At 41.4% G+C, this 11,272-nt stretch overlaps 1 protein-coding gene across 1 annotated transcript in view; it reads left to right on the top strand.

Moving 5' to 3' along the window:
- CKMT2 (creatine kinase, mitochondrial 2) overlaps positions 1 to 10,256 on the top strand; it is a 30,903-nt gene extending 20,647 nt beyond the window's left edge. Inside the window, exons 5-10 of the mRNA XM_006143500.3 lie at positions 279 to 500; positions 2,592 to 2,677; positions 5,014 to 5,137; positions 6,000 to 6,134; positions 7,566 to 7,691; positions 10,064 to 10,256. Of these exons, the coding sequence (XP_006143562.1) occupies positions 279 to 500; positions 2,592 to 2,677; positions 5,014 to 5,137; positions 6,000 to 6,134; positions 7,566 to 7,691; positions 10,064 to 10,183 (813 nt within the window). The 3' untranslated portion in view covers positions 10,184 to 10,256. The remainder of the gene's footprint in view (positions 1 to 278; positions 501 to 2,591; positions 2,678 to 5,013; positions 5,138 to 5,999; positions 6,135 to 7,565; positions 7,692 to 10,063) is intronic.
- The last annotated feature ends 1,016 nt before the right edge of the window (positions 10,257 to 11,272 follow it).

Raw genomic sequence — 11,272 nt, 5'->3', positions numbered from 1 at the left:
CAAGGACTTTAGACCTTTCCTACAAATATTCGTTATTCATCCCAAACCACCCAGTGTGGGTAAAGGACTCCAGATGGCACTGTGAAATGCAGCTCTGCCCTTAGTATCTAAGGCCCTCACCCCAAGAACTCTGCAGTGTGTCCAGTCTGTGGGTTGTGCAGTCATGCACACGCCTGAGGGTCTCTGGGAAACTGCAGATGAATGGGTGGGAACCCACTGTGGTTATGGCTGGCCGGTGGTCCAAGGCCGGCCTCTGTGACTCAGGCTCCACTTCGCAGATCACTCATGGGCAGTTTGACGAGCGCTACGTACTGTCTTCCCGGGTGCGCACGGGCCGCAGCATCCGTGGGCTGAGCCTGCCTCCAGCCTGCTCCCGTGCCGAGCGGAGGGAGGTGGAGAATGTGGCCATCACGGCCCTGGAGGGCCTCAAGGGGGACCTGGCCGGCCGCTACTACAAGCTGTCAGAGATGACGGAGCAGGACCAGCAACGTCTCATTGACGTGAGTGTGGGTGAAGCATCCGAGGCTGCCTGGACCGAGGCCTGACCTGGCAGGACCCCACTCTCCTAGGAGTCAGGTCCCTGTCCTTGCTGGACTCTACCTCTGAGGGAGGGCCTAAAGGCTGAGCTGGGCCTGGGAACTCTACCACTTCAGTGTAAGAGATGGGGCCTTAAATTGCACTTGTCAAGCCATGGAAATATTCTGCAGATTTATCCACAGAATATTTCCAGTATGGAGTTGGCAGCTGGAGGTAAGAAGCCACGATGAATGGACGACTCCTTTGCTGGTTGGTAAATGAGAACATTTAGGTTTGACAGTCTTTTCTGGGCTTGGAGGATGGTTTCCATTACCATGCTGCAGAACACCCTGGAGGCTAGGAAAATTTGGACAGGAAATTCCAGGTGTAATGCCTATGCTGACTTGATTCAGCCTCTGAGTTTCCTGCTGCCTCCACGGTGTCCTCCATGGCTTTGCCCTGGTACTAGGTAGACAAACCCACATCCCATATTTATTTTCCCCTTAGCACACCTAAAACCGGATGGCATTTTCAAAAGTAACTTTTCTCTGAGGTGTATTCCACCTTGGGTAAATTCTCTTTATAAGCTAAATAATGTATAGAGATTAAATGTATAATAATAATAATAAAAAATTTTAAAAGTAAATTGTAACTGAACCCCAAGGAATAGCAGACACAAAATTTTGTCATTTCAGATGAAGATGCAAATTCCACAAACTCCATTTCCAAACCAGAGAAGCCAGCTCTCAGGTTGCTCTATGGTCTACAGGCCTTCTGGTTTCTGCAACCCTGCCCTGTTACAGAACAAGCCCACCTTCACTTCTAGTAGCCACTCTAATTTTTCACTTAAGAGACATGCTGCATCTTTGGCAGTTGCAGTTCACAGTCCTCTCCTGGCTTAAGTCTCCAACTTCTCCCACTTTTTGGAGAGATAACAACTCCCTCCCCATATCCACTTGATTTCTTACCTCAGTGTAATCACATTTGAATATGTAGTATCCACAAGTCTCACTATCGAGTTTGTGCATAGCTATGTAAGAAAGACTAGTATACACAAAGAAAGAAGCGTATCAGTCTCTTGGGACTGATTTTGATATGTAGACTTATATCTTGCAGTGTTTAAAGCCACAAGCTTGATAGTCATAGCAGTTGGGTTTGGATTACAGGTTCTGTGACCTCCTGGCAGTGTGATATTGGATAGGTTGCTTTACTCCCTCTGAGTCTCAGTTTTCTTCACTTATAAAATAGTATAATTACATTTACCTCATAAAGCTGCTGTAAGGATTAAGGGAAACAAAAGCATATAGCGTAGAAATTGGCACACAGTGAACATTAAACTAATGGCAGTTATTTTTACTTATAGATCATTATTATACATCTCTGACTCTTTTTAGTGAAAGGAATGGTCATAGAAAATGAACTATAATGCCAGAAACATCAAGGATGGTGGCTGTTGAACAGACTTCTTGGGATAATGCCACTAATTCACGGTCCACTCTGTCATTGCACAGGGCTGCTGGTGGTGGTGTATACATATTCCATAGTAATTTAGTGATCAAATGCTTCCCTCTGGACGAAGCCAGTGCATTTCAACTTTACCTGCACACTGGAATCATCTAAAGAGCTTTACAAAATCCTGATGCCCAAACCACTTGCCATAACAATTAAGAATCATTGGGGGATGGGAACTGGGCATTGGTATGTATTTTAAATGCTCTTAGTTTACTCTGTGGACAACCAAGGCCAAAAAACAGTGGCTGAGAAACCTCAATCATTATTTTTTTAAAGAATTATTTTATTTAACTTTACTTATTTATTTTAATTTGACCAGAGAGGGACAGAGTGAGAGAGAGAAAGAGAGAGAAACTGAGAAAGCAAGCCACCAGCTCTGAGACTCAAACCATGGTTGGCCATGTGGGAGTCCAGCACCCTTAACCACCATGCCACCTGCTGGCCCCAAGAAACCTCAATCACTATTAGTGAGTTGAAATGTGGGTCACCTGACAATTGCAGTCATATCTGATTTTGTCTCATCAGTCTCCCTTTTTCTCTGCTTTGTCTCTCTTGGCCTACAGGACCACTTTCTGTTTGATAAACCAGTGTCCCCTTTACTAACATGTGCTGGGATGGCCCGTGACTGGCCAGACGCCAGGGGAATCTGGTATGGACATAGCATTTCATATTTGCAATGTGCGCAGATCTGCTTCAGATCGCCGCTTGTCCTAACCTGAAGTTGCTGTGAACTGCAGTTGACAGCATGCCTGGGTTGAGTTAGAGGACAGACTACTGGGAACCGTTGTGTGTGTTTGTGCATGTGCACTTGTGTGCGTGTGTGTGTGTGTATGTATGTACTGTGATTTTTCTGAAGTAGGAATGAATGTGAGTTGGCTTGCACAAATTATGCATGAGGAAAAAGACCACCTTTGGGAGAAAAATCTACTTATTATTTGACCTCACAATCTGTTTCATGACATTCAAACAAAAGAGCAGAAAAACAAAAAAGCTATAGTAAGGATTCAAGAAAAGCCCTACCAGGAAGAATGGGTATCTAATGTCAACATGTTTGACCTTGACCAATAGCCTCTAGTCTATTTTGACTCCTGTACCTGATTAGGCATTTTATGAGGGGGCTTCAAAAGCTTGATGAGGAAATAGAATAAAAGTGTGTATTTATTTTTGTGCAAAAATTTTTGAAATCAATGCATAGTACTGGGTTGTCAGAAAAGTCATGAGGCATTTTTACATAGGCCATGTGGGAGTCCAGCACCCTTAACCACCATGCCACCTGCTGGCCCCAAGAAACCTCAATCACTATTAGTGAGTTGAAATGTGGGTCACCTGACAATTGCAGTCATATCTGATTTTGTCTCATCAGTCTCCCTTTTTCTCTGCTTTGTCTCTCTTGGCCTACAGGACCACTTTCTGTTTGATAAACCAGTGTCCCCTTTACTAACATGTGCTGGGATGGCCCGTGACTGGCCAGACGCCAGGGGAATCTGGTATGGACATAGCATTTCATATTTGCAATGTGCGCAGATCTGCTTCAGATCGCCGCTTGTCCTAACCTGAAGTTGCTGTGAACTGCAGTTGACAGCATGCCTGGGTTGAGTTAGAGGACAGACTACTGGGAACCGTTGTGTGTGTTTGTGCATGTGCACTTGTGTGCGTGTGTGTGTGTGTATGTATGTACTGTGATTTTTCTGAAGTAGGAATGAATGTGAGTTGGCTTGCACAAATTATGCATGAGGAAAAAGACCACCTTTGGGAGAAAAATCTACTTATTATTTGACCTCACAATCTGTTTCATGACATTCAAACAAAAGAGCAGAAAAACAAAAAAGCTATAGTAAGGATTCAAGAAAAGCCCTACCAGGAAGAATGGATATCTAATGTCAACATGTTTGACCTTGACCAATAGCCTCTAGTCTATTTTGACTCCTGTACCTGATTAGGCATTTTATGAGGGGGCTTCAAAAGCTTGATGAGGAAATAGAATAAAAGTGTGTATTTATTTTTGTGCAAAAATTTTTGAAATCAATGCATAGTACTGGGTTGTCAGAAAAGTCATGAGGCATTTTTACATAGAAAAAAATACCTCCTGACTTTTCTGACAACCCAATGTTTCCGTGAACTTTCTGAAGACCCCTGATATAACTGTACCTGAGGAAGTGAAATGAAGGTGTTCTTGAGCAGCTGCTCTGCTGGGGTGCATAGGCAGAACCTGCACAAAAAACGTGAAGTCTGGTAGATCTCAAATATCTGGGGCTGAACCTAAAACCTTTGTTTTGGGCACAAGATTTTGGTTGACTCTGTTAGGAGATAATTTTTTTTTTTTTGAGAGAGAGATTTTTTGCTATAGGTTGTGTGTGCTCTTCAGAAAGACAGAGAGAAACAGAGACATGGAAAGCAAGAAATCACCCCCCCCCGGGGGGGGATTGCCATGCAATTCCTTCTCCTCCATTCTCTTCTTGGGATCTTGGGCACACACACACACACACACACACACACACACACACACACACCTGGCGTGAGTTTAAGCCACTGGATCCAGGACTCAAACCATGGTCGACTACATGGGAGCCTAGCGACATAGCCATTATGCCAACTGCTGGTCCCGAGGAGATGAAATATTCTTGTTAATGTCAAAGGCAAATGTTACTGTATTTGGATTATTGTCATTCTATTGGGTTGTCGGAAAAGTCATGACACAATTTTGCATAGAAAAACATAAAAAAAGTCATAACTTTTTTGACAACTCAGTAGTCTGAGCAACTAATATTTTCTTGGACAAAAAAATGATATCTTTAAGTTCTAGAGTCAGTCTTATTCTTCATTCTGTCAGGGTGACATTATTTTGTGGTACTTATTCAGGCCCAATTAAGAGATTAGGAAATGAGGAAGGTAAAATGAAGCAGTCAAGCTTCAGAGGTAATGGGAATTTTCATGTGCTGAAACAAATGCAATTAACACTCAACACCATATTTCTCTGTTCATTAGGCATAATTATGACAAGACATTTCTCATCTGGATAAATGAGGAAGACCACACCAGAGTAATCTCTATGGAAAAAGGAGGCAATATGAAACGAGTATTTGAGCGATTCTGTCGTGGTCTAAAAGAAGTAAGATGTTGCCAGAGATTTCTGAATAGTCACCAAAATAAAATCTCTTTATTTTTCATTCTTGAAAGAAGACCCTACGGTACTTCCAAGATGGGGTAATTTTTTCTAGGAATCAAGACATTCTTTTGGAATGGAACTTCTGGAGCAGTGCTTCTGAACACTGGTGACTTTCTCTTGTTAGAAAGTTCCTGTGCTCTTCTCCCCGGTCCACAATGGTTTGGAGAAGTCTGTGAATCATCACTTATTTTCTGATTACTTCAATATTGCTCTTGGCTATTTTAGGTATAGAGATAATTTAAAATGTGAACTGACCACAGACTTACCTCTGAGAATACCTATATTCTCCTACCATCTGGGTATGAAAAATAATACCAGCTAACACTCACTGAGTGCTTAGTATATTCTCGGTACTGTATTCAATGCTTTATGTAGTTCATATAATTAAATATTTATTTTAAATGCCAGAGGGCATGTTTGCACATATGCACACATGTGTGCATGAGAGAGAGGGGGAGAGAGAGAGAGCACCCTCCAATGGAATGTGGTCATGCCACAATCCCTTCTCCTCCACATCTCCATCCTGTTGGAGTTTGGAACATGCATACATATGTGCCTGGCATGGTTTTCAAGCCGCCAGGGCCAGGTTAGCTGCAGTTGACCACATCGGATCTGGCTCCCTTAACCACTGGGCTCCAGGGCCCACGGGATTTTAATATTCTGATACAAGAGGTAAAGAAGTATAGATGTATCTAAATGTAATTCATGCCGAACACATGGCACCCACTTACCCTGGTGTTGGGATGTGGTGAATGAATGGATACTTGAGAACTCTACTATTAGTTCATTGTTGTTCTGCTTGTAGGTAGAACGACTAATCCAAGAACGAGGCTGGGAGTTCATGTGGAATGAGCGCCTGGGATACATTTTGACCTGCCCTTCAAATCTTGGAACAGGATTACGAGCTGGTGTCCACGTCAAGATCCCAAAGCTCAGTAAGGTAATGTTATATGACCAGAGGCCTTATTGGGTCCTGCTCAGATATGACTGACGTGGGGAGAGAAAAAAATCAGTCCATTCCTTAACTGTTACATTCTCCATCTAATGGGGAAAAAATCACAGAGAATTAAGTTCGCCTCAAAAGACATTCTTATTCGTTGAGATTAGATCAAGAGGTTTTACAAAAGGGATGGTGGCTTCAAGAATAAGACCTTTAAATTCTCCCTCATTTTACAAATCAGGACAGATAGGCAGACTTCTCTACTCTGTACCCTATAATTCCTTCCATCTCCTTTCCCTGTCTCTCCTGGTGCAAGGAATTCTCAAACTTGAGTGTCTATGAGAATCTCCTGAGGGGGTTCGTTGAAATGCAGATTTCTACGCCTCACTTGCAGATTTTGCACTTCTATCACACATCCCAGTGATGCCGAGGCTGCTCATCAGGGGACTGCACTCAAAGGACCACAGTCTTAGGGCACTGTCCCCATTTGCCTGGTCGCAGCCAGACCTCATATTCAGCCTGTGAGAAGAAAGGGGCCATGCAGGTGTGCCCCTGTAAAAACTGAAGGTCTAGGCAGGAAATGGCATCTCACCTCTGCTCAGTCCATTAGCAAGACTTAGCCAGTGGGCACTTCCTCAGCTCAAAGTAGGGAGAAGAGGAAAAGGATTATGCTGGACAACTCGTAGTTTCTGTCACCGGGCACCAAGTGACTCAAACGCCTGAAAAACAATTTTAGAGAATGTGCTCTCTAACGACCTCAACAACAAAAATATGAAAACTTTTGGTTTTCAAAATTCCAGTGCTAGGAACATTATTGAAGTGATTTATTTAACTTCATGATTTTAATTATAACAATGACAACAGATGAATGTTATGCAGATAAAAAGGAATAAATAACAAACATACCAAAGCTCACATCCAACTACAAATAAATAAATAAATAAATAAATAAAAAGAAATTAAGAATACAAGATCAGCCCCCTCAGGTTCAGTTCCAGCTCTGCTATTTTCTAGCTGTGTGACTTTGAGCAGTTTAATTCCTCTATATCTCAGTTTTCTCATCTGCGAAATAGTGAAAGCGATACCTACTTCATTAGATTATTATGTCTTAATATTTCTTTTTTAAAGAACTACTCTATTTTATTTATTTTTATTATTATTAATTTTTAATTTGACCAGAGAGAGGGAAAGTGAGAAAGCAAGCCACGAGGTCTGGGACTCTAACCACAGTTGGCCATTTGGGAGTCCAGTGCCTCAATCACCACGCCACCTGCTGGCCCAAGTCTTAACATTTCTAATAGTGCTCTGCTACATAGTAGGTAAATGCTTTATAAATACTGATATGATTGAATATGTCTTTTCTAAGTGAATTGCCACTGACGATGCATCAGTCTTGCTTTTTCTGACACCAAGTATTACCGCTCATTCTAGGATCCACGCTTTTCTAAGATCCTGGAGAACCTGAGACTGCAGAAGCGCGGCACAGGGGGGGTGGACACTGCAGCAGTGGCAGACGTGTACGATATTTCCAACATAGATCGGATCGGCCGATCAGAGGTAACATCTCTCTCACTGTCCTAACATGAAGAACAAAATCAGCCTGAGAAAGAATGAACAGACAAGTGCTTAAAGCCTTATTTTGCTCACTCTGAGGCCACCTCTTTCCCCATTGAGTCCTGAGTCATGTTAGATTTTCATTCTGCAAGATTATTTTTCCATGGGAAATAACTGCACAAAGGTAAATATAATATCATCTGAGAATTTATATAGGTAAGTAGAGAAATTCACAGTGGGACTGTTGTCACTGACCCGCCCCTGAGAGCCATTCCAGCAATCTTCAGCAAACAAGAGCTCAGTTATGCTACCAGACAGCAGTATGTACTTACCACTGTGAGGTCAGAGAACATGTGCACGCCCACTGTGGGTGGTAAAACAGTGACATGTTCTGTCGATTCTGAGTTTCCCGTAGTGAAGGCTGTCTACCATCATCTTTACTTTGACATTCTTACATACTAGATAGTTTCTAAATTTTTATTTTTAGAGCTAAAGCTGGCAAATAAAGTATGCACTAGATCTACACAAAATTGTGCTCATAAAAGAATCCTTAGGATTTTATGAATACATACGATGCATAGGATTCATAGACTATGTGCTGGCCTGAAATGAGAAAGAGATAAGGTCCAGGGCTCTGGGTTCCACATGGCTGACTACGTGGTTTAAGTTCTGGACCTAGCAGCTTGAAAAATGCACTGGGTGCATGTGCATACATGCCCAAAATCTTGAGATGAGGATGGAAGAGAAGGGTCTGCAGCATGGCCATCTCTCCTGGGGGGTGATTTCTCACATTCCCTCTCTGTCTCTTTCCAATGAGCACAAGCACCCTATGGCAAAAAATAAATAAATAAATAAATAAATAAATAAATAAATAAATAAATAAATAAAAGTAATAATCATTAATAAATAAAATAGGCCGTTATCCATTTAATGTTTTTCTGATTATTTGATATTCTGTTCACCCATCTCTACGTATTCCTAATAACAAGTCTGATTATTTAGTTTGGATATATTTCTAGGAAATATATTTATTAGTTAAAAATCAGAGATTTGGGGACCAGCATATGGCATAATGGCTATGTTGCCGGACTCCCATGTAGTCAACCGTGGTTCAAGTCCCAGACCCAGTGGCTTAAACTCACGCCAGGCTCGTGTGCGTGTGTACCCAAGATCCCGAGAGGAGAATGGAGGAAAAGGGATTGCAGTGTGGCCATCCCCCCTGGGGAGTGATCTCTCACTTTCTGTCTCTCTGTCTCTCTCTGTCTTTCTGGCAAGTGCACACACCCTATAGCAAAAACCTCTCCAAAAAAAAAAAGTCAGAGATTTGTACCAAGATAGCATCCCTCTGGCAGTGAGAGCCCCGTCTCACCACATCCTGACCAATCCCGGATGGGTGAGCTGGATAAGACGACAATATGAGTGCCTTTAATTATTGGTGACTAGCCTTCTCCCTCTGAGAGCCTCAGTTTCCTTATGTATGAAAAGGAGTGGGACAAACTGGACTTCGTCACACCTCAGTTCCATTCCAGCTGTAACACTCTGCCATCTGCTCCACCCCTGCTGCTCAGTGTTGTTATGTCACGTATTTTGGTGCTATCTGGAAAGAACTAACAATTACTATCGTAGTTTGAATCTCCTAAGGAGCAGTGCAAGTCATTTGTCTAGCAGGTGATTCCAGGATAAAAATCGTAGGTAATGTGCCCTCATTTAAGAAAAAGCAATACTTGGACACCAAACATGCTGATGTATTTTTTTAAAAGCAAGAATTTAAAAATATATATCTTAATATAAGTTGCGAAGTTTCTTTTAAGTAGTAGACTTATTTGCCTAGAATAGTGCAAACATGATTTAGTTGGCAGACATTTGACTTCAAACAATTATTATTATTATTATTATTATTATTTTGGAAAGATGCTCCCTGTATCTAAACTATAGGATATTCAGTGCTCAGATAGCTATTGGCAAATCCGAGTTCAGATCCAGGCCAAAGAACAAGGATGACATTGTATAGTCTTACTTTTAGACAGACGCTGATATTTTAGAGCAGAGACAGATGGAGAAAGTGACTGAGATGCAAACGAATGGTTTTCAGAAATATGCAGATATATAGAGTTCTCACACTGCAAGTAGTAGCTCCAATTTAATCAAGGAAAGATTGAAAGAAACCCTTTGATGTGTCTGCCTCCCACCTCTGACTAGGACCTCTAGACCACTGCTCTCCCACATCTTTTAGGGGAAAAGGATGAAGGAATTGGAAGAAGGTCCATCGCCATGGTTCTCATTTATCCCAGTAGCATTCCTGTTGATCAGTGCTGATCAATATCCTGCAGGTGTTTTCCATTCAAATTAATCATTTCTCTTCTTCACTATCCGAGGTTGAGCTTGTTCAGATAGTCATCGATGGAGTCAATTACCTGGTGGATTGTGAGAAGAAGTTGGAGAGAGGACAAGATATTAAGGTGCCTCCGCCTCTGCCTCAGTTTGGCAGGAAGTGAACTTTCCCTTTGATGATTTAGAAAAAATCTGTCTGCTGGTGTAACAGACAAGAAATCTCTACTCTGAGAGTTTTTGTAGACTTGAAAAAATGTAAAATTGTAGGTCCTTCCTATCTTTACAATAAAACTCTCCTTAATATTTTTGGTTTATTTCTTTGATTTTAACTACTACTAAGAAAGGTAAACACATTTAATTACAGATTATATAACATCACTTAATTTGCATACAAAAATATCCTCTCCCCTTAAGCGTTGTCAAGCATTGGAGTGATAAGATCCTGTTTGTGGAAGTTATGATAAATTATAATTCTGTCACAATAAACAGGTAAGGGGTGATTTCTCACATTCCCTCTCTGTCTCTTTCCAATGAGCACAAGCACCCTATGGCAAAAAATAAATAAATAAATAAATAAATAAATAAATAAATAAATAAATAAATAAATAAATAAATAAATAAATAAATAAATAAATAAATAAATAAATAAATAAATAAATAAATAAAAGTAATAATCATTAATAAATAAAATAGGCCGTTATCCATTTAATGTTTTTCTGATTATTTGATATTCTGTTCACCCATCTCTACGTATTCCTAATAACAAGTCTGATTATTTAGTTTGGATATATTTCTAGGAAATATATTTATTAGTTAAAAATCAGAGATTTGGGGACCAGCATATGGCATAATGGCTATGTTGCCGGACTCCCATGTAGTCAACCGTGGTTCAAGTCCCAGACCCAGTGGCTTAAACTCACGCCAGGCTCGTGTGCGTGTGTACCCAAGATCCCGAGAGGAGAATGGAGGAAAAGGGATTGCAGTGTGGCCATCCCCCCTGGGGAGTGATCTCTCACTTTCTGTCTCTCTGTCTCTCTCTGTCTTTCTGGCAAGTGCACACACCCTATAGCAAAAACCTCTCCAAAAAAAAAAAGTCAGAGATTTGTACCAAGATAGCATCCCTCTGGCAGTGAGAGCCCCGTCTCACCACATCCTGACCAATCCCGGATGGGTGAGCTGGATAAGACGACAATATGAGTGCCTTTAATTATTGGTGACTAGCCTTCTCCCTCTGAGAGCCTCAGTTTCCTTAT

This window comes from Tupaia chinensis, unplaced genomic scaffold, assembly GCF_000334495.1.
Source record: "Tupaia chinensis unplaced genomic scaffold, TupChi_1.0 Scaffold000099_1, whole genome shotgun sequence".
Classification (NCBI taxonomy): Eukaryota; Metazoa; Chordata; class Mammalia; order Scandentia; family Tupaiidae; genus Tupaia; species Tupaia belangeri.
The sequence above is the reverse complement of the archived record's forward strand: the minus strand, read 5'-3'. Positions and strand labels throughout refer to the sequence as shown.